The sequence below is a fragment of the Macrobrachium nipponense genome, chromosome 3 (assembly GCF_015104395.2).
Source record: "Macrobrachium nipponense isolate FS-2020 chromosome 3, ASM1510439v2, whole genome shotgun sequence".
NCBI lineage: Eukaryota > Metazoa > Arthropoda > Malacostraca > Decapoda > Palaemonidae > Macrobrachium > Macrobrachium nipponense.
The window spans coordinates 60,810,471-60,834,196 of record NC_087202.1 but is presented as its reverse complement, the minus strand read 5'-3'; the positions used below and the strand labels follow the sequence as shown (position 1 = coordinate 60,834,196).

The 23,726-nt window shown below is 44.8% G+C and overlaps 1 protein-coding gene across 1 annotated transcript; it reads left to right on the top strand.

Annotated features, from left to right (window-relative positions):
* Position 1: 1 nt before the first annotated feature.
* Positions 2–23,062, top strand: LOC135222400 (myosin-1B-like). Its single transcript, XM_064260487.1, has 6 exons — positions 2–1,511; positions 19,811–19,959; positions 20,067–20,181; positions 20,547–21,207; positions 21,627–22,083; positions 22,961–23,062. Exons 1-6 carry the CDS (start codon positions 2–4, stop codon positions 23,060–23,062), a joined length of 2,994 nt encoding a protein of 997 aa, XP_064116557.1.
* The last annotated feature ends 664 nt before the right edge of the window (positions 23,063–23,726 follow it).

Below are 23,726 nucleotides of genomic sequence, written 5' to 3'. Positions count from 1 at the left end.
CATGGAAAAGGAGGAGGACCTGAAACAATTTGAAAAAGAATTACTTGAACATGGACAAATGATTCATAATTTGGAAGATGAGGTCATCGCCTTGATGGAAGAAGAGAAGACCATGAAAGCTGGATTGGAAAATGAAATAAAAGACCTCAAAGTAGAGTTGCTCAACCTCCAATCTCTAAACATGGAAAAGGAGGAGGACCTGAAACAATTTGATAAAGAACTAACAGAACGTGGACAAATGATTCATAATTTGGAAGATGAGGTCATCGCCTTAATGGAAGAAAAGAAGAGCCTAAAAGCTGGATTGGAAAATGAAATAAAAGACCTGAAAGTAGAGTTGCTCAACCTCCAATCTCTAAACATGGAAAAGGAGGAGGACCTGAAACAATTTGAAAAAGAGCTAACTGAACGTGGACAACTAATTCATAGTTTGGAAAATGAGGTCATCGCCTTGTTGGAAGAAAAGAAGAGCCTAAAAGCTGGACAGGAAAAGGAAATAAATGACCTCAAAGTAGAGTTGCTCAACCTCCAATCTCTAAACATGGAAAAGGAGGAGGAGGTAAAACAATTTGAAAAAGAATTACTTGAACATGGACAAATGATTCATAGTTTGGAAGATGAGGTCATCGCCTTGATGGAAGAAGAGAAGACCATGAAAGCTGGATTGGAAAATGAAATAAAAGACCTGAAAGTAGAGTTGCTCAACCTCAAATCTCTAAATATGGAAAAGGAGGAGGACCTGAAACAATTTGATAAAGAACTAACAGAACGTGGACAAATGATTCATAATTTGGAAGATGAGGTCATCGCCCTTAATGGAGAAAAGAAGAGCCTAAAAGCTGGATTGGAAAATGAAATAAAAAAAAGGCTCAAAGTAGGAAGTTGCAACCTCCAGTCTCTAAACATGGAAAAGGAGGAGGACCTGAAACAATTTGAAAAAGAGCTAACTGAACGTGGACAACTAATTCATAGTTTGGAAGATGAGGTCATCGCATTGATGGAAGAAAAGAAGACCCTGAAAGCTGGACAGGAAAAGGAAATAAATAACCTCAAAGTAGAGTTGCTCAACCTCCAATCTCTGAACATGGAAAAGGGCAAGGAGATTGGAAAGTTGAATAAAGAAGTAATTGAAACTGGAGAGGCAATTGCGGGTCTGGAAAATGAGATAATCGAGTTGATTGAGGATAATCAGAAGAGGAAAACTAAGATGGAAGAGGAAATAAAGGACCACAAAGAAGAGTTGATTAACCTGCGCGATATGAATCCGGAAAAAGACAAGGAGATTAAAAAGTTCAAATATGAAGCTATTGAAATTGGAGAGGCAATTAAAGGTCTGGAAAATGAAGTCATTAAGTTGATGGAAGATAATAAGAAGAGGGAATCTACAATGGAAAAGAAAATAACCAACCTAAAAGAATTGTTGATTAACCTGCAGAATAATAATTTGAAAAAGGATGAGGAGATTAAAAAGTTGAAAAATGAAGAAATTGAATTTCGAGCAACAATTGAAGGTCTGCAAAATGAGCCCTCAAGTTGCTGGAGGAAAATCAGAAGAGGAAAACGGATATGAAAAAGATAATAAGCAACCTCAATGAGTTGATTACAATGCACGATATCAATATGGAAAGTGACGAAGAAATAAAACATAGCAGTGCAACCTGAACCAAATGAAGAGGAAGACGCAAGCAAGACGCACCCAGGAAGAACTGACAGCAAATGGACAGCGATTCATAGGCCACTGTTGCTCAAAGGAAATGAAGAGGAGCCCAAGTTTTGGTGATTGGACAGAGGTTGGGGGCCAGCTGGAAGCTCACTAGCCTGACAGACACTCCCAAAGCTAGTCAGAGGAGAGCAGTTGGGGTCTGTTGAACACACAGGCCGGGAAAGAATAGCATTTGGGGGCCTGCTGGACACTCATAAGCCACGAAGAGGTGTGCGTGGTGGTGAACGGACAATGGTTGCGGGGCCGATGGACACTAGCTGGCCCTGCCCAGGGAGAGGCACCCAGGGCTGGCGAACAGACAGCGGTTTGGAGGGGGGGCCTCTGGACGCTTGCTGACCCTAACCAGGAGAGGCACCCAAGGCTGGAAAACAGACAGTGGTTGGGGGGACAGATGGACAATCACTGGCCATGTCCTGGAGAGGTGCGCGTGATGCAAGCAGACAGCAGTTGGGGGGCTGCTGGACACTGGCAGGCCATGAAGAGGCGCCCGAGGCTGGTGAACGGACAGGGGATCGGGGACCACTGGGAGCTCACTGGCTGTGCCCAAGAGAGGTGCCCGAGGATGGTGAATGGACAATGGTTGGGGGGCTGCTGGGCGCTCGCTAACCCTAACCAGGAGAGGCGCCCCAGGCTAGTGAACAGACAGTGGTTGGGGGGACTGTTGGACACTTGCTGGCCCTGCCCAGGAGAAGCGCCCAAGGCTGCTGAAAGGACAGCGGTTGGGGGGCCACTGGACACTCGCTGGTAATGAAGAGGCGCCCAAGGCTGGTGAACAGACAGCGGTTGGGGGACCGCTGGGGACTCACTGGCTGTGCCCAAGAGAGATGCCCATGGCTGGCGAATGGACAGCAGTTGGGGGGCCGCTGGACGCCCGCTGGCCCTAACCAGGAGAGGCACCCAAGGTTGGCAAACAGACAGTGGTTGGGGGGCAGATGGACGATCACTGGCCATGACCTGGAGAGGTGCAAGAGACGCAAACAGACAGCAGTTGAGGGGCTGCTGTACACTGGCAGGCCATGAAGAGGCGCCCGAGGCTGGTGAACGGACAGGGGATTGGGCACCGCTGGGAGCTCATTGGCCGTGCCCAAGAGAGGCGGCCGAGGATGGTGAATGGACAACGGTTGGGGGGCTGCTGGGCGCTCGCTAGCCCTAACCAGGAGAGGCGCCCAATACTAGCAAACAGACAGTGGTTGGGGGACTGCTGGACGCTCGCTGGCCCTGCCCAGGAGAGGCGCCCAAGGCTGCCGAACGGACAGCGGTTGGGGGGCCGCTGGACACTCGTTGGCCATGAAGAGGCACCCGAGGCTGGTGAACAGACAGCGGTTGGGGGGCTGCTGTGAACTGGCAGACCATAAAGAAGCACCCGAGGCTGGTGAATAGACGGGGGTTGGGGGACCGCTGGTGCTCACTGGCTGTGCCCAAGAGGGGCCCTCAAGGCTGGTGAATGGACAGTGGTTAGGGGGCCGCTGGGCACTTGCTAGCCCTAAGCAGGAGAGACACCCAAGGGTAGCAAACAGACAGTGGTTGGGGGACCACTGGATGCTCGCTGGCCCCACCCAGGAGAGGCGCCCAAGGTTGTTGAACAGACAGCGGTTGGGGGACCACTGGGGACTCACTGGCTATGCCTAAGAAAGACGCCCGGGGCTGGCGAACGGACAGTGGTTGGGGGGCCGCTGGACGCTCACTGCCCCTAACCAGGAGAGGCACCCAAGGCTGGCAAATGGACAGTGGTTGGGGGGCAGATGGACGATCACTGGCCATGACCTGGAGAGGTGCACGATATGCAAACAGACAGCAGTTGGGGGCTGCTGTACGCTGGCAGGCCATGAAGAGGCGCCCGAGGCTGGTGAACGAACAGGGGATCGGGGACTGCTGGGAGTTCACTGGCCGTGCCCAAGAGAGTCGCCCGAGGATGGTGAATGAACAACGGTTGGGGGACTGCTGGGTGCTCGCTAGCCCTAACCAGGAAAGGCGCCCAATACTAGCAAACAGACAGTGGTTGGGGGACTGCTGGATGCTCGCTGGCCCTGCCCAGGAGAGGCACCCAAGGTTACCGAATGAACAGCGGTTGGGGGGCCGCTGGGGACCTCACTGGCCATGAAGAGGCACCCGAGGCTGGTGAACAGACAGGGGTTGGGGGGCTGTTGTGCACTTGCAGACCATGAAGAAGCACCCGAGAATGGTGAACGGACAGGGGTTGGGGGACTGCTGGGTGCTCACTGGCTGTGCCCAAGAGAGGCCCTCGAGGCTGGTGAATGGACAGCGGTTGGGGGGCCGCTGGGCAATCGCTAGCCCTAACCAGGAGAGCGCCACAAACAGACAGTGGTTGGGGGACCACTGGACGCTCGCTGGCCCCACCCAGGAGAGGCGCCCAAGGTTGTTGAAACAGACAGCGGTTGGGGGAGAACACCAGGGGCTCGCTGGCCAAGCCTAAGAGAGACGCCCGAGGCTGGCGCAACGGACAGTAGTTGGGGGGCCGCTGGACGCTCACTGGCCCTAACCAGGAGAGGCACCCAAGGCTGGCAAATGGACAGTGGTTGGGGGGTAGATGGACGCTCACTGGCCATGCCCTGGAAAGATGCATGAGGCACGCATAGACAGCAGTTTGGGGGGCTGCTGTACACTGGCAGACATGAGGAGGTGCCCAAGGCTGGTGAACGGACAGAGGTTGGGGGACCACTGGGCGCTCAAGAGAGGTACCCAAGGATTGTGAATGTACAGCCATTGGGGGGGGCCACCAGATGCTTGCTAGCCCTGACCAGGAGATGTGCCCAAGGCTAGCTAACAGACAGTGGTTGGGGGACCACTGGATGCTTGCTGGCCCTGCCTAGGAGAGGTGACGAAGGCTGCTGAACGGACAGTGGTTGGGGGCCGCTGGACACTCGCAGGAAATGAAGAGCCGCCTGAGTCTGGTTGGTGAACGGACAGCAGTTGGGGGACCGCTGGGGCTAACTGTCTGTGCCCAAGAGAGACGCCCGAGGCTGGCAAACAGACAGCGGTTGGGGGCCACTGGACGCTTGCTGGCCCTAACCAGGAGAGGCACCCAAGACTGTCAAACAGACAGCAGTGGGGGTGGGGGGGGGGGCTGCTGTACACTGGCAGGCCATGAAGAGGTGCCTGAGGCTGGTGAATAGACAGGGGTTGGGGGACCGCTGGGCACTCACTGGCCATGTGCAAGAGAGGCGCCCAAGGATGGTGAATGGACAGCGGTTGGGGGGACATTGGGCGCTCGCTAGCCCTAACCAGGAGAGGCGCCCAAGGCTAGCAAACAGGCAGTGGTTGGGGACCGCTGGACACTCACTGGCCCTGCCCAGGGAGAAGGGCCCAAGGCTGGGGGCTCACTGGCCGTGCCCAAGAGAGAAATCCAAGGCAGGCAAATGGACAGTGGTTCGGGGGTCGCTGGACGGTCGCTGGCCCTAACCAGGAGAGGCACCCAAGGCTGGTAAACAGACAGCGGTTGGGGGGCAGATGGATGCTCACTGGCCATTCCCTGGAGAGGTGCACGAGGCACGAACCGACAGCAGTTGGGGGGCTGCTGTACACTGGCATGGGAGGGAATGGGAGGAGTGGGGATGGGGTGGGTAAGAGGAGAGGAAGGGAAAAGATATGGGAGGAGGGAGAATAATAGAAAAGAAGAGTGATGGGGACGTGGAATTGTAAGGGGGAGATGGGAGAGGGGAGGGAATGAGAAGGGGAAGTTACGTTCCTCAAGTTCCTCAATTAGAAAAGAGTAAAAATCATCTCCACTGAACAAAGACAATAAATAAATAATACTGTATTCTACAATTCTACTCAGGTGTGTCTGTGTTTGTGTGTGCTTAGCGGGGGTTGGAGGCCAACTGGGGGAGTCATGTCTCCCTTTCAACAATAGACCTATTTTTTTATCTATTGAGGGGAAGGAATGGAAGGTGGAAGGAGGAGGGGAGGAGAGAGAAGAGGGGAGGGGATGGGGAAGGGAGGGGAGGGGATGGGGAGGGGATGAGGGGGAAGGGGAGGGGAAGGAAGAAGAGGGAAGGGGAGGGGAAGGGAAGGTAGAAGGAGGAGGGAAGGTTGAGGGGAAGGGATGTAGAAGGAAGAGGGAAGGGGAGGGGAGGGGAGGTGGAAGAGGGAATGGGAGCTAGAAGGAAGAGGAAGGGTGAGGGGAGGGGAAGGGAAGGGGGAGGTGGAAGGAAGAAGGAAGGGGAGGAGAAGTGGAGGTGAAAGGGGAGGGGATGGGGAGATAGAAAGAAGAAAAGGGGAGGGGAGGGGAAGGGGAGGGGAGGTGTAAGGAAGAGGGAAGGGGGAGGGTTTTGTAGAAAACGGATCCTACATCAAAGAACTCGTGAAAAATCCAAAGGTTCATTCATACAAATCCTGAGATACTGCGAGAGGTCACACTAAGGTCACTAGAGATCCTGCTGTCCTACTGTTCATGGAAGAATACAATGCCACAGTAATTGAGTAACCATGCAAAATTCCAAGTCCATCGGACGAAAGGAACATATGGTGTTGAGCGTCGGGCTTAACCAGCAGCTACTACGCATCCACGGATAGAGAAGGCACCCTCGGCTTTTTTTACCACAGAAAGCAGAACTCTATATTTAACAATTCGATATAGGTTTCCAAGTATGATTTTATAGATGTAACCAACAATTATATTAATAATTATCACAAATTATAATAAAAATTCACGTTAATTCTGGTTAGAAATTGATGTTATTGGGGAAGATGCCTGTCACAGGGGTAGGTGTTTCATTTTGAGTTATAACCTTCCTAAGGGCCGTGTGCCAAATTTTGTCCGGGTTTATCTAGCAAGTGTTTCAGATTTCTATAGCACACTAACATACATACAAACATTCACTTTTAATTATATATGTGTGTGTGTGAGTGTGTGTGTGTGTGTGTATATGTATATAATCTAAACTATATAATTTATATAATATAATAATATATATATATATATATAATATATATCTATCTATATTATTATATATTATATATAATATATAATATTATATAATATATTATATATATATATAGTATATATAATAATATATATATATAATGTGTGTGTGATGTGTGTATATATATATATAATATATATCTATTATATATATAATCTCTATTATATATATATCTATATTATAAGTACTATATATATTAGAGATCTATATATATATAAATATTTAACGAGGTGCAAATATTTAATCCTCGCATACGAAAGGGATCACTCAGTGCAATTATAATAGCACAGAAAGTTTTTCTTGTTTTGCAGAACAAAAGCATTGTTTTGGATATATATATATATATATATATATATATATATATATATATATATATATATATATATATATATATATATATATATATATATCCAAAACAATGCTTTTGTTCTGCAAAACAAGAAAAACTTTCTGTGCTATTATAATTGCACTGAGTGATCCCTTTCGTATGCGAGGATTAAATATTTGCACCTCGTTAACTATTTTCGAGTAAAAGTAGATATGAAATGGCACTCTAAGTGCGATTGCTATTGCACTGAATGATCTGTTTAACCTTTTTATTCAATGAGAAACTTCAAATCATTGTTTTCGAAGAATGAACAGAGACATACTAAGAAACAGAAATTTTTCCCTATTTGCATGAAATGGCTGGAGAAGACATCAATATGAAAAGTCTTCGATGAACGACTTATTCATCATAAGCCTAGAGGCTAGATCATTGAGGTTAACAAAACCAGCTGCTGTTAAAACGACCGCTCGAAATTACCACAAAGCCAGAGCTCTCTGGCTCCTAACTGGAATCATGAATGGCCAACCACACACATGCACACGCACACACACATACACAAACACACACACACACACACACACACACAGAGAGAGAAGAGGAGAGAGAGAGAGAGAGAAGAGAGAGGAGAGAGAGAGAGAGGAGTTTTATAATTGTGTTATTCAATGCAATATTTTTTCAAAAAATCTTAGAAGCTGCGGGGAGTAAGGGACCTAGTGAAACCAGCCGAATAGCCCAGATTCAATGCAGTATGGAATGGAAAGATAACGAAAGTGGCATTCAAACGAGAGTTTGTGAGAGTTACACAACTTAATAATAATAATAATAATAATAATAATAATAATAATAATAATAATAATAATAATAATAATAATTGTTTTATGATGATGATGATAAGGTACTATGTATCAGTACAGTTCTGAAATACTTATACAAAAGGTTCAAGATTAATGTGAAAAAGTTTTGAGCGAGATACTTGATGGCAATGTCTGACAGCAATTTTAGAGTGACGGGTAATTTACTGAAAGCTATTTGATAATTTCTAGAAAAAGAGGCAGGATTTGCGCTGTATCCAGCGTACTGAAATTTAGATTTAGTAATGTAAGCCCTCTCTTCTATCCACGGTACAACTACGAATTACTGTAATCATTTGAAATTGTTTTCGCTGGTATAATCTTAAAAAAATATAGCATGGTGCGGAATTTTTTCAAGTTCTATAATTTATAAAATGCATGAACAAGTTCTAATCATAACAGCTGAAAAGGTCACAACTTACGCTGATTATTATTATTATTATTATTATTTTTGCTCTATCACAGTCCTCCAATTCGACTGGGTGGTATTCATAGTGTGGGGTTCCGGGTTGCATCCTGCCTCCTTAGGAAATCACCCTTTTGTCTTACTATGTGCGCCGTTTCTAGGATCACACTCTTCTCGCTGAGTCCTGGAGCTACTTCAGCCTCTAGTTTTTCTAGATTCCTTTTCAGGGATCTTGGGATTGTGCCAAGTGCTCCTATGATTTTGGGTACGATTTCCACTGGCATATCCCATATCCTTCTTATTTCTATTTTCAGATCTTGATACTTATCCATTTTTTTCTCTCTCTTTCTCTTCAACTCTGGTGTCCCATGGTATTGCGACATCAATAAGTGATACTTTCTTCTTGATTTTGTCAATCAACGTCACGTCTGGTCTATTTGCACATATTACCCTTATCTGTTCTAATACCATAGTCCCCAAAGGAGGATCTTTGCCTGATCGTTTTCTATTACTCCTTCAGGTTGGTGTTCGTACCACTTATTACTGCAAGGTAGCTGATGTTTCTTGCACAGGCTCCAGTGGAGGGCTTTTGCCACTGAATCATGCCTCTTTTTGTACTGGTTCTGTGCAAGTGCCGGACATTCGATTGCTATGTGGTTTTATGGTTTCATTTTCCGTATTGCACTTCCTACATATGGGAGAGATGTTATTTCCATCTATCGTTCTTTGAACATATCTGGTTCTTAGGGCCTGATCTTGTGCCGCTGTTATCATTCCTTCAGTTTCCTTCTTTAGCTCTCCCCTCTGTAGCCATTGCCACGTGTCATCGCTGGCTAGTTCTTTAATCTCTCATATATTGTCCGTGTATTGGTTTGTTGTGCCAGTCCTCTGTTCTATTTGTCATTCTCCTGTCTCTGTATATTTGTGGGTCTTCATCTACTTTTATTAGTTCTTCTTCCCATGCACTCTTTTAGCCACTCGTCTTCACTGGTTTTCAGATATTGCCCCAGTGCTCTGTTCTCGAGGTTGACGCAGTCCTCTATGCTTAGTAGTCCTCTCCCTCCTTCCTTTCGTGTTATGTATAGTCTGTCCATATTTGCTCTTGTGTGTAGTGCTTTAATGTATTGTCATATGTTTTCCTGGTTTTCTGATCTATGCTGCGGAGTTCTGCCTTCGTCCATTCCACTATTCCTGTGCTGTATCTGATTACGGGCACTGCCCATGTGTCTGTGGCTTTTATCATATTTCTGGCGTTGAGTTTTGACTTGAGTATCGCCTTGAGTCTCTGCATATATTCTTTCCTGATCGTGTCCTTCATCTCTTGGTGTTTTATATCCCCTCCTTCCATTATTCCAAGGTATTTGTATCCAGTCTCATCTATGTTGTTTGATGTTGCTCCCATCTGGTAGCTTTCATCCCTTCAGTTCTTGTTACTGACTTTGCCCTTTTGTATGTTGACTAAGGCGCATTTTTCTATTCCAAACTCCATCCTGATGTCCCCAGATACAATCCTTACAGTCTGGATTAGGGTATCTATTTCCTTGATGCCCTTACCATACAGCTTGATGTCGTCTATGAACATCAGATGGTTAATTCTGTTGCCTCTTTTCTTGAGTTGGTACACGGCATCAGTCCTCTGTAGTACTTTTGTCATGGGAATCATGGCTACTACGAAGAGTAGTGGGGACAGTGAGTCTCCCTGGAAGATCCCTCTCCTGATATTAACCTATGCTGTCTTATTCCAGAGCTTGTAAGTATTGTATTCCAGTTGCGCATTGTATTATTATTATTATTATTATTTTTGTTCGGAAAGAGACCCTCTTGTAGACATGTTTTGTTTAAAAATGACTGCTGCTTCAGCACTATTAATCTTATGAAGAGTCTTCTCTATCTTTCTGATGACGGCTTTCTCGTTGTTGCTTAGACTGGCGAGCAACGCACCAAAGGGCATGGTAAAATTCGGTTGAGTCATTTGATTTATTATTGCTTATACAATTCTCTCTCTCTCTCTCTCTCTCTCTCTCTCTCTAACGCGACGTTTCCTCCTGATCGACAGGACATTATCAAGCGATAACTGCTGAGGGACTGAATTCCAGTGGCGAGTCCTTCTCCTTTTATCGTGGTGTTGCGAGCTCTCCAGTACGGTCAGAGCACTTCTCCGGCAGGTCGAGTTTTTATTGGTTCCCGGGAAGGTGACTCATACGGCGGGTGTTGACGAGTCCTGCAGACCTTCTCAGGTAGGGGGTATCACCGGGAGCCTCTTGATTGGATTCTACCTGCGTGACGTCACCCCTGGTAATATTCTCATGTCGGTGTTCGTTCCATGCACGCTGGTACTTTCGTTAGGGGGGAGGGGTGTGGTCCCTCACACACACGTCGTATCAGGAACGCTTCTTGGGTGGTATTGAGGGGAGGCTTTTCCTCGAGGATGAGCAGCGCTTCTAGGAGACGCAGACGTCGTGGGTCAGGTGCTCTCCCGATGATCTTAATATTCCTGACGATGTCGTCTCTCTTGATGTTTCTGCGGTGTACTGCAAGGCGTGCTGCCTAATGGCGCCCTCCTCGGCCTGGCAGGAAATCCTTTTTGACAGGCGCATCGTCGTCATTGCCGATGACGGAGGAAGAGAGAAGGAACATTCCGCCCCCGGAGGATATCAAACTTTTCTATAAAGCCTTCATGCACCACCAATACAAGGAAGAAGAAGCAGCCATGAAGAAATAATAGAGGAACACTCCCCCCCATGGAGGAAGGAAAGAGAGTGTCCCTCATTATTTACTACAAGAATCGGCGTACGAAAGACTCCTGATGAAGAACAACCCCCTCCCCACCAGCAGGAGACCCCCTGAAGCAGTCCAACGTCGTCTACCGATACGTATGCCCCGCCCAAGGATGCCCTGGGATTTACATCGGCATGACGACAATGCGCCTGTCAAAAAGGATTTCCTGCCACGCCCAGGAGGGCGCCATTAGGCAGCACGCCCTTGCAGTACACAGCAGAAACATCACGAGAGACGACATCGTCAGGAATATTAAGATCATCGGGAGAGCACCTGACCCACACGTCTGCGTGCTCCTAGAAGCGCTGCATCCTCGAGGAAAAGAAACCTCCCTCAATACCACACAAGAAGCGTTCCTGATACCGACGTGTGTGAGGAGGACCACACCCCTCCCCCCTAACGAAAAGTACCAGCGCGCATGGAACGAACACCGGACATGAGAATAATACCAGGGGTGACGTCACGCAGTAGAAGCCAATCAAGAGGCTCCCGGTGATACCCCCTACCTGAGAAGGTCTGCAAGGGACCTCGTCAACGCTCGCCGTATGAGTCACCTTCCCGGGAACCAATAAAAACTTGACCTGCGGAGAAGTGCTCTGACCGTACTGGAGAGCTCGCAACACCACGATAAAAGGAGAAGGACTCGCCACTGGAATTCAGTCCCTCAGCAGTTATCGCTTGATAATGTCCTGTCGATCAGGAGGAAACGTCGCGTTAGAGAGAGAGAGAGAGAGAGAGAGAGAGAGAGAGAGAATTGTATAAGCAATAATAAATCAAATGACTCAAACGAATTTTACCATGCCCTTTGGTGCGTTGCTCGCCCAGTCTAAGCAACAACAAGAAAGCCGTCATCAGAAAGATAGAGAAGACTCTTTATAAGATTAATAGTGCTGAAGCAGCAGTCATTTTTTAACAAAACATATTATTATTATTATTATTATTATTATTATTATTTTGATTATTATTATTATTGATTATTATTGATTATTGTTTATTATTATTGTTAGTTATTATTATTATTTATTACTATTACTATTACTATTACTATTAATATATTACTTATTATTATTATTATTATTATTATTATTATTATTATTATTATTATTCTATTATTATTAGTTATTATTATTATTATTATTATTATTAACCCTCCCTAAGATTATCAACACATTTTCTAATACATTTTTCGTCAAGAAGCCATAGGAAAACTGATAAACTTGACTTCCCTTGAAGAAGTGACTACAGCAGAGATTCAGTCGTGTTTTCCTTTTTTCAAACTTAGCTGTTGAACTTGCTGAAGACGGCCTGATTATGCAGTGTCAAACCTCACTTATAGCTGTCTACTTCTTGAAACAAACTTTTGGTAACATTCAATTAGCAAATAGGAGGAGGAGGAGGAGGAGGAACCATTGTTTTTGTTCATTCTAATTCACTCTGAAACAGGAATTACAGACCGTCTATTCTGGTTTCACTTTGATTTTGATTCTTCTTCCATTCACTCCCTTCCAATAATTCTCTGTAGTTATTGTCTCCAGGGTCGTTAGAAATCAATCCAAAAATATAATATTGTCACCCACCGTAATGTACATCAGTTAACATGGGGTATACTAATAATGATCCTAACAAAATTGTTAATAATGATTTATGATGAAGATAATGATGATTAATGCATAACAATAGTTATTCATGGATTAAAATACAAGACAAAGATGAGTAGTGGCAAAAGAAAAAAAAATTACTCACTATAGGTTGAGTTTTTGTCTTATTATATTTGTAGGGTAGTCATTTGTATTAATCCATCCATAAGCGGGGACCATAAACGAGTCGTGGAGAGAGACCGGAAATGTAAAAAAAGACTTCGCCACAATTTATATTTATAGTACCCAAGCTGGGAAAAAGTGACAAGGACCTGGCATGGTCAGGTGCCAGATCAGAGTTTGGCAGTCTGGTATTGGAAGCTACATTTTCACACTCTCTGCCTTTTATTCTTGTTCAGGGTGAGGCATAATATCTTGTCCAGCCCAGCTCCTATCACCAAGAGTTTCCGTGAGCCGCTCACTGACATTGTGGCATCATCCTTCACAGGACGAAAGCAGATGTTGCAAACCTTGTGGGCACGGAACACCAATGCTGAGCGAGACTCAGAATAAAGCCTGCTCAGGTGCGTACATGGGTATAATGGCTGTAACAAGCTGGAAGAAGTTGTATACGTTCATGTACATACTATAAAAAGACCAGTTATTTGACTAGCGTTTGGGGTCGTGCTCCTCCGGCTCTTAATTGTTCTTCCTCACGTAGACAATATTTCTATGGCAACTTGGATCTTCACTGAGATTTTTGAATATGTAACGATGAAAGGACCACAGCAGATTATTTCCACACCACTGAGAGCAACAAAGTTGCTCAATGTTCACCTCTTCCTGGTTTCTTCAACTTTAAATCGCTCCCTCTCGATGCGTTCCATGTGAATATTTTATTAAAGGGCTGCATGGTGTATTCACCATTGATTAATAAGGATGTTAAACATCACACTAATCGCCTCATCCCTGCTTTGGAAAAAAGTCTTCCTGCAGTTGCGAGGGGCACCGGCCTTTTTGACTGGAGCAGGATTTTTGGTACCTGATTTCCACAGGTTGAGAATAACTGCTGGTGGTGGCGCTGACTTCAAAACTGACAAGGCTGACTCATGGGGATGGGTCATCGAATTCCAAATGACTATCACTCATATAAGGAAGCCCCTACATGTTACTGAAGTGCTACTTCACTATGATCGTTATTATTATAAGCAGATCGTTTTCTCTTCTATTTCACCCTACTAGCCTTCCTTTTACTTGTAACCTTTCCCTTCCTCTTAATATCACTGATTTCCTCTTTGCTTTTACCTCTTATGACACCGCCTTGCCCAATAACAACACTATCACCAAGGCCTATTACCAGAAAAGACTTATCATCTGAACACAAAAACGGAACCTTTACCATAGAAGCCACCGACAAAGGTACTATAACTGGTTCACTTAAGGTAGATTCTTGGGTAAGCCCTATGCCTATGAGACGTTTGTTTGGTGGGCGCTGATTGGCGGGGAGCTGCCTACCTCCCGGTACCAGCCAATCAGCAGCCACTAAACAAACGTCTCGTAGGCATACGGCTCATCCAAGAATCTACCTTAAGTGAACCAGGTATAGTTGGGTTGGTATTTTGTGCACTACCCGGAGACGACCAGGCTACTCACACACACACTTTCGTAGAATTTAAGTTGCCCAGTCTCATCATGGTTGTATTATTAGCACTCCGCAATCTATAATACCATCAATAACGCCGATAAAGTGTTTTTTTACGAAGTATTCTGAACGCTAATTGTCATTCTCGAAGCAATAACAAAAGCGCTGATTGGCTGACCCGCCGCCTAACACGACCCCAATTGTTGATACATCCATATAGCGGCACGCCAGAAACAATGTTGTGTACGAAGATATAGATAAATTGGTGTGTACATTACCTGGTCTGCCGCAAGGTGTACGTAAACGTTTGCCACCTCCCCAACATTCCCCACTCACTCGGTCACCCTCTCCCTCTGTCAGTGTTGGGCATACCTGTTTATATATGCTTGCATTCAGCTCCTAGGAAGAAAATAATAAGATTCGCTAGAACAATTTTTTAATGGTCCTGTTAAGCTCGACCCAGTATCATTCAGCATTGCATGATAGTATCAAAATTCCTGCTAAATTAATGCTTTCGTTTATGTCTAGCTAGCAGTAGAAGGAAAATACATCAGCTTCCATAACCTGATAAAACCAGTTTTAGTTAAGGTATTTATCCGATTTTTTTTACATGAAAACTATGAAAAGAAAGGTAAGATAAGTGGAACTACTGTATGTGTAAGCTTGCTTTGGGTGGTTGCTACATATTCTTATGGCTCTAACGTTGACTTTATAAGCACTCTTAAGTTCAACGTAAGTAGAATATAAACATAAGTGGCTCTTTCAACACTTTATTTATACGGTACGAAATATTTTTCTTTTCGTACCTGTATACTATATTCCTTTCTTAATTACTTTTATCACATCCATTGTAATGACTTACTTGATGTTATTTAACGTTTATTGAATATGAATTCAAGAGGAATCTTTAGATTAAATAATAAAGAAGCGAAACGCATTTATAATTAACATTAGCACTAAAGAACAATCAATTCTTATATTTAACTCCTTGTCTATAGATTTATTTTAGTCCCACGTAGACCAAGAGAAAACGGCCGGCTTTTCCCACAATGCTTGGCGACACACTGACACAGCCGCTCAGGCTCCCTGGCTCACCTGTTCAGTCGTGAACGTTGTATTTGAGTGTATGTGTTTACCTTGTTCGGTTTCCCAAGTTTCGCTACTACGTCTGAGGATTCATTGGTGAGTTTGTTTATCAATTATAGTAATGTCAGAGACGAAGTAGAAGAGGAATTAATTAGGGACAATGGGCAGAAAGTCACGAAGTACGTTAAGGTTCAATCCAATCCCACCAGCCGGGCAGGATTACTTAGCCTACAGTCTCCATAGAAGTGCATCAGGCTACGTACTACCTTGCTTGATTTTATGCCACTTGATTTCGAAGTTGTATTTTCCCCGTTTTGTTTATTACTTGGCCATTGCATGCTGATTCATTATGCATATTAATAATTGTAAATGTGCTTACCAGATATAGAATATACCTAGTGGACAAAGTTGTGGATAGCCTTAATGAGTAGTAGGCCTAATGTGTAGGGTGCATGATTTTCAATTACATTTTAGGATAATGTGAATCTATTGAAATACGCCATTAACCTATACCCTTGCTGGAATATTATTTTCAATTTCAGACACTGCTGGGCAGGAAGATCCCATTTTTAATAATACCACATGCATATGGTTTTTTATGTGTCAGGTTAGCCTATAGCTATGTATGCGTACAGAAGTTCTCGAACTGGGCTTTCTTTTCCGCCATCCGTGTCTGGAAGACTGGCAACTTAAAATTTTTGTTACACTTCACATTCATAATTTTTTGTTTTCCGTTTTGTGAATCTGGTATTGGATCCTCTTATTTTGAATTTGTATTTTATTTAATTCCCTACGGGGAAGTAAGGCCGAATCTATTTCGACGTAGACCGATAAATGTCATTTATATTTGTTGTCATATTTCAGGATCCCATTTAATGCGTTATAATATCCCTGATTTCCCTACGCAAGGGCAAGGCTCCCATAAGATAGCTTACTCAACCCATAAAAATCGCAGTGCTTTCAATTGTCATTCGTGTAGTCATATACATAGCTACACTGTTAAAAAAAACCCTAGTTTTAATCAGAAAATTACCGTAAAAATATACGGTTTCCAGCCGTATTTCAGAAAACGGGTGGCCATCCGTTTTATCGTAAATTGTTAATATCTTTTACGGGTCATTTACCATAATACGATTGCTATAAGACCTCCTACCCAAAATTACGGTTGCAGGCCCGTATTTGAGGTATAGTCCTTATCATAATGGTTCATATAACTTAAATATTTTCTGACAGAATTGTGGTAAATGTTAAGACTAAGCCTATATGAAACATTAAAAGCTTAAAATTTTCTACTATTAGTTTTATTATTATCGCATTGGCATCTGTCCATATGAAGTTGCCATCCGCTACCATCCCATGTAACTACAGAATTATTAGTGTATTAATATAATAATATACTTGTACATTTACCATTTCCAACATTACGTTTTATGGAACGGGCAAAAAATAAAAAATTCCACTGTATATTCAACCGGACCAAAAACATCATATATACTACGATTATCCCGATCAGATACGCATTTCGCAATGCGTGTGTTTTCATTTCTGGCGGTCGGAGGCGCCGAATCGAAACACTTGAAAACAACGAAGTCCTCAGCTCTCCAGTGATAAGTCTTCTTATGGTTTCTTCTACTGTTACGAAGAGTGAAGTTGTGAACAGCATCAGGTGAGTTTTAAGACCAGGTGTATGCTTTTGTATTTTATATGATAAAACTTTACTGTAGTTGCGGCCTATAATAAGATTAGATTAGGACTATTTTGTATGAAGACCCTGCTTGCCGTCAACGGTTCGCGGGACGAGTATTTCCCCCCTTATACAACCTGTATATTTAGATGGCAATAAATAATCCAGGACTAGTAAGTACAATTACCATACATTGTTTAGTGAAGCTATGTGGTAAACTTTTGATAAACATCCCATTAGCATAGATTGTTAACCGAGACCATATACCTATAGTGTAAACAACCGAGGGACTAGCTGCGGCCACGTTAACCGTGTTTGGACCCACCTTCAGCAAAAGTACTTTAAAACGCCCTGACACAGGAGATGGGTACCAGTCATGAGTCTCATGTCTCGAGGTGATCGTGACTGGTGCCCATCTCTGGTATCAGGATATGTTAAAGTACTTTTTCTGAAGGTGGTTCTAAGATGGTTAAGGTGGCCACAGCTAGTCCACTCGGTTGTTTATCGTAGGCTAAACCAGTCTGTGGGAGTCACTAGCCTAACTGTATGGGTACATAGCAAGTAATTGTGTTATGTAACTTGTGAACTTATGGGATCTGGTAGGCTGTGCATTTAGGTGTGGAATAATTAAATCATAATATGTTCTTTTTTTGACCGAAGGGCAGACCTGGGTCACTCATGGAGGACTATTCACCCCCCTGTACAGGTGGGTGCGACTCTCGAAATAATTATCAAGAAGTCTAAATAGACCAAAAACGCCCAAAGGGCTCTCTCACAGGCTAAAAGCATGTATATAGAGAGAAGTGACTTTGAATTTCAGGTCTGCCTAATCGAAAACAACCATTCCAATGTCAAACATCCGCTACGGCAAGGAGAGCCGTTCCAAGAAAGAAGAAGAACAGCGCATTCCATCTATCAATGTTTCCACCCATCGTTACCATGTTCACCTATTTCGCCTTGACAGGTGTTTACCCTTTTGTGTGACTCTCAATTATTTCCAGTTTTTGGGATTATTATCTTCATCCTAATGTGAGTTTTTATCATTAATTATTCCTTTTAGCCCATAGTTCTTTTGGTTGTTTCCTTTTGCTTAATACATGCGTATTTCGTTGTTAATTGGCTGGTCAAGACTGTGTACTCATCCTGACCAATGCGGCGGCCATTTTTGTTGTCAGCCTTAATGAACTATGGGGTTCGCTTATATACTTATGCTCTAAGATAAGTTAGCCTAGCTTTTATATTATTTGGTTTGTGTTTTTTATTCGTGTTTTACCTTTTCTAGGATGACCTAGGGTCAGTTTAGAAGGTAGGCTATGGTTAGGCAACCCCCCCTCAGCCCCCCCCCCCCCTTCCTAGAGGTGTGCTCCCCAGAGGTAGCCCTCCCCTCTCGGTCTTCGGCCAGGGTGTATTGGGTACCGTTGTTCTCCCCCTATCAGCCTTTTGATGGTGAGTAGGAGAACCCCCTGAGTTATCTCGTCCTTCGCGGCAGCACTGTCTCACGGAGGGTGCAGTACGATACCTCTTCTATCCTGAACCAGGTATCTGTCAGGATAGGTGGAAGAAGGCGGCAGGACCGTTTCCTTTGAGTTTGAGGTGGTATTTACCAGTTGTATTTTCTTGAGCGGCATACTATTTCATGAATGGTTTAGCAACGCGGCAGACATTCAGATTGCATGTCTGCCGCGTTGGCGATACCTCCTCTATCCCGAACCAGGTATCTGTTCAGGATAGGTGATAGAAGGTGGCAGGGCCGCTTCATTAAGTTGAGCGTGTATTTACTTGAGCGGGCTACCAGTTCATGAAATTGTTTTTAGCAATGCGGCAGACATTCAGATTGCTAATGTCTGCCGCGATGGCGATTTACCTCTTCTATCCCGAACCAGGTATCTGTTTAGGATAGGTGATAGAAGGCGGCAGGGCAGCTTCCATTAACTTTAGGCTGTATTTACTTAAGCGGCATACCATTTCATGAATGGTTTTTAGCAACGCGGCAGACATTCAGATTGCTAATGTCCGCCGCGTTGGCGTTAATGACTCCTAGTGTGTATATATATTTTTCTTTGATGTGTTTTATTCATTTCCATTCTGCAGTTTATATTGTATATATATATATATGTTATTAATTGTATATATATATATGTGTGTGTGTATGTATATGTATATACATAGTCTGTATATATTTGTTTGCGGTTTCTTGCCGCCCTAGTTTATTTATCAGCCTTACGTGCCACCCTCGTTAATTTCTCAACCTTACCTGCCGCCCTAGTTAATTTATCAGCCTTACCTGCCGCGCTCGCCCTTTTTCATGGTAGCCGCAGGATTATACTAGTCTCCTTTCACTGCAGTTGCCGCGATTGGGACGACAGGTCTTTGAAGGGAATGAATACCTTGATTACATATCCTGCCGCCACCCCGCCCCACCCACCCCCAACTTTCGTAGCAGCTATAGGATTACGCTAATTGCTGCCGTTGTGGCGGCGGGACTATAATTGGAATAATGCTTGTCTGCCGCCTTAAGGAGGGATGCCACCTTTGGCGGCAAAGGATTTTTGATGATTTAAACTCATTAAGAACTCTTCCTTCCAGGATGCCCTGCCGCGAATGCAATCACGCAACAGAAGACATAACCCACGACTTGTGCAGGACCCATGCCTTTTGTTCAAGGAATCATCAATATCATGGCACAATTTGTGGCAACTGTGATGAACTATGGGACAAGGCCCGTAATTTGGACCAACCCGAAGACGCATCATTGCCTTTAAGGTTCTTAGTGACTGGATTTACGGGGTTAGGGAAAAACTCGAAATACAGGAAGAAAGGCCAAGACCATTTCTTTGATCCTCACGAGAGAGCGGAGTTTCAAGAACTTCATGATGTTCATCAGAATTTGAGAGACATACCGCGCCTGGATTTGACTAATCCTGCTGGATCTCAATCCAGGGTAGGTATTTTCTTTATCTTAGCTCAGGATGTTGAATTTTTAGGGTTAGTCTCATTTACGTGAACTATCCCTGTAGACGTTCCTCTGACGCGTGTCTTCTCTTGCAGATAATGGAGGACCCAGAAGAGGAGTCCTTATCTGCAGTTGCACAGGATGTGGCTTCCTCGTGGGCTTCTTGTCTGCCGCCCTCACCAGAGACTCAGCCCTTGTTCCACTTCGCGGGTGGGCTCCTGCATCCTCTATTTCCGAGGTGGTTCTCGAAGTTGATGCATCTCGAAACCTGCCGGACGCAACACTGGAACCTCACCACTGCAAATTTCTAAGCCTTCACCTACCGCCTTTTTAAAGAACCCCCTAAACAAAATAAGACCTCTGACACTAAGTCTGCCGCCCTGCCAAAGGAGCCATCCTCAGCATCTAGCCCCAAATCTAGATCTCGTGGATCCAGACCCTCTAAGGGTAAGTCGACATCCAAATCCTCTGCCGCTTCGTCCTTCCCAAGGCTCTAAGAAGGATGCCTCATCCAAAGATTCCAATTCTTCAGCAGTGACTCAAGAAGAATGCTCTACTTCTGCCGCCCTTCACAGTCGCCCTCTTGGTCCCAGTTAGCCCCTGCCACCTCAAGGCGCCGCCCTCTCAGTCTAATTCTCAGGATGCCTTAGAGATTATCCTTGACGCAATTAGGGATATGCAACAGAGGATTGTTGCTCTAGAGGAACATCCCTTTAAGAAATCTAACTATGTTTCTTCTTCTGGCGCCACCTCTACCCAAAAGAATACTTCATTAGTTAGAAACACTCAGGAAGCACAGGTTCAGAAGACATCTACAGCTTCTCCAATTCCTTCCTCTCGGGAGGTGGTGGTGGAACAAGTAATGGCACAGGTTCATGCATCAGATGAGATTTGTCCTCATCCCTCAATGGTCTCCTTTGCTGACCCTCCTATTGAGAAGCTTTCAATGGATCTTGTTCCAGAGGGCTGGCAACCATTCAAGGATGGAATGTCCTTGGGTGTGGATCCCGGATCCATAGTCTTTGCTGATGGGACGCTCTTTGGCCCCCTTTCAGTAGACGTTGATGAACATTCCTACGAGCGTCCCATTTGGAGGTTCAAAAAGAGATCTGGCTCATCCAAGAAAATAAAGGGCATCATCCCAGTCCGCCAAGCTTATGAGGCCCTTTTTGATCGTCTTGCATCTGATCCTGCTGCTATCTCAGAATGGACAGATAACCCCCTTTCATCCTCCAGGTTCGAGGGGTGAAAGGGCAGTAGTCGTGCATCTAGATGATTCTTCAATAATATCATCCTTTTTTGCTTCCTCATCTTCCTGGGTCAAGGCTTATAACTAGGAATGCAAAAGTATCATGGGACGAGGCCTCCTGTCCCGCAAATTTTATCCCCGACTCTATTTCTCCCATAACATCTACTATGGAATATGTTAAGACATTTGAGAGGGGAGAATTTGCTCTCATGGAACGGCCACCTTGTTTAACTCAGACAGATTACAGCCGCTTCCTAAGAATGCTATTCAAGACGAGTGGGGCGCACGTCAGAACTTCCTCAGCTCGTTAAACATGACTATCGCAGCGGAAGCACTAGCCAGACAGACCCCTAAAGAGGATCTCAACTCTTCAGCTCTCTACGCTTTGCTAAAGATGTCCTTACAGACGTTGTGGACAGCCTACAACATCTTCGCGAGAAAGAAATACAAAATTGAGGAAGCTCGCACTTCGGGGTTGCTTTATGGAAAATACTCTGGTTTTAAAGCTCCTCAGTTCAGATCCACTTTCAAAGGACCTGTTTCATAAGGATGCCTTGGAGGAAGTAGTCACCCAAGCTGATCATCAGGCCAAGTCAATGCTGACCATGCTTGGTTTTAGGAATTCCGCTACAAAGCGCCCTTCCTCACAACAAAGAATCAGGACTTCAAAGCGCCAAAAGAACCATCAACAAGAGAAACAACAACAACAGCAACAGCCTCAAAATCGAGACCAGCAACAGGGAAATCAGAACTTTGGTAACTACAGAAGGAATTACCAGAATCAGTATGCTTCCTCATCTCCTAACAGACGTCCCACACCAGGTAACCCCAAGAGGTCGGGAAACGTAATCCTCATGGCAGAGGTACGAGGTCCCCAAGCACCCCTAGACGTAACCAGTCCTCCATAGGGGAGGGGGTAAATCATTTAGGAATTTGAGGGTTGGCGGGAGACTCCAATACTTTCATCAGCATTGGACAAGAGATTCATGGTATCACAAATCATAAAGAAGGGGCTGACGTGGAAGTGGTGCAGCCCTCCACCACCCTTCCGTCCATTCTTTCAGGCTTCAAATCCACAACTCAAGAATTTATTTCAGACATGATGAAAGCTGGGGCAATAGAGGAGACAACCTCCCTCCTCTTTCAGGGCCCTTTATTTTCAGTCCGAAAAAAGATACAAACAAAGAAGGATCATCTTAGACTTGTCAACCCTCAACAAATCAATACAATGTCCAACCTTCAGAATGACAACTTTGCAAGACGTAAGGTTGTTGGTTGCCAATAGGAGCTTTTGCCACCTCCATCGACTTGAAAGACCGCATATTGGCATATTCCGATACACCCATATTACAGGAAGTTCCTCGGATTCAGTCTAGAAGGGAAGAGTTTCGTTTCAAAGCTCTACCTTTCGGCCTCAACATCGCTCCGAGAGTATTCACGAAGATCTGTCGTCCAATTCTGAGGGAACTCAGGCAGAAAGGTATCCAGTTATTGGTATACCTGGAAACAACTGGCTGATATGGGCGAATTCAAAGGCAGATTGTTTAAAGGCAACAAGGATTGCTTTACAGACCCTGTCCAGGAGAGGTTTTTCTCCATCAACAGGGAAAAATCAAGATTAACTCCGGAACAGACTTTCCAGTGGCTGGGGGTGGTTTGGGTGACACCACTTCTGGTACCCTGTATCTACCGAGAGACAAGGTCTTGTCTCTATCTCGAACCCTTTCTTTATTTTTGAAGCGAACATCAGTGTCTCGTTGGCAAGTGGAGCAGATATTGGGAAGGCTCCAGTTTGCCTCGATAGTCGACCCTGTGGGCAAAGCCCTTTTAAAGGGGTACTGAATCATTTTTTAATCAAGAATGCCAACAGAAAGCAAAGGGATCAGTTATGTCCGTTCCCTCCTTTCATCAAGAGGCTCTAGAAAGATGGATGCATCCAGAGATTTTCTCGGCAGTGATTCCTTTCCGTCCACCTCCACCCAGTCTGGATGTATACACAGATGCCTCCCAGACAGGCTGGGGGATTCACACATCTGCAGGGCAAATGTTTCAGGGGGTATGGTCTCATCCTCTTTCAGCTTGCCATATAAATATTTTAGAGATAGCTGTAGTGTATATCGCCATCAAGAAGCTGAATCTCCAGCCAGGGATCCACTTCAGATTACATTCAGACAACGCAACAGCAGTGGCCTGTCTGAACAGGAAGGGGTCTGCAAAATCAAAGCCTCTAAAACAAGTGGACTCTTTCTATTCTGAGGCTTCTTCAGAGGGGAAACCTAATGATGACAGCGTTTCACGTGGCAGGGGTGAGAAATGTGATTGCAGATGCGTTATCCAGAAGCCATCCAATACCATCGGAGTGGTCTCTGGATCAGACATCCTTCCACTATGTTTGCTCCCAGTTGGGGATGCCCCAAATAGATCTTTTGCGACGAGAGAGAATTCCCAGTTACCTCCTCTTTGTTTCTCCAGTGATCGACTCTCAAGCAGGTATGGGGTCGATTGC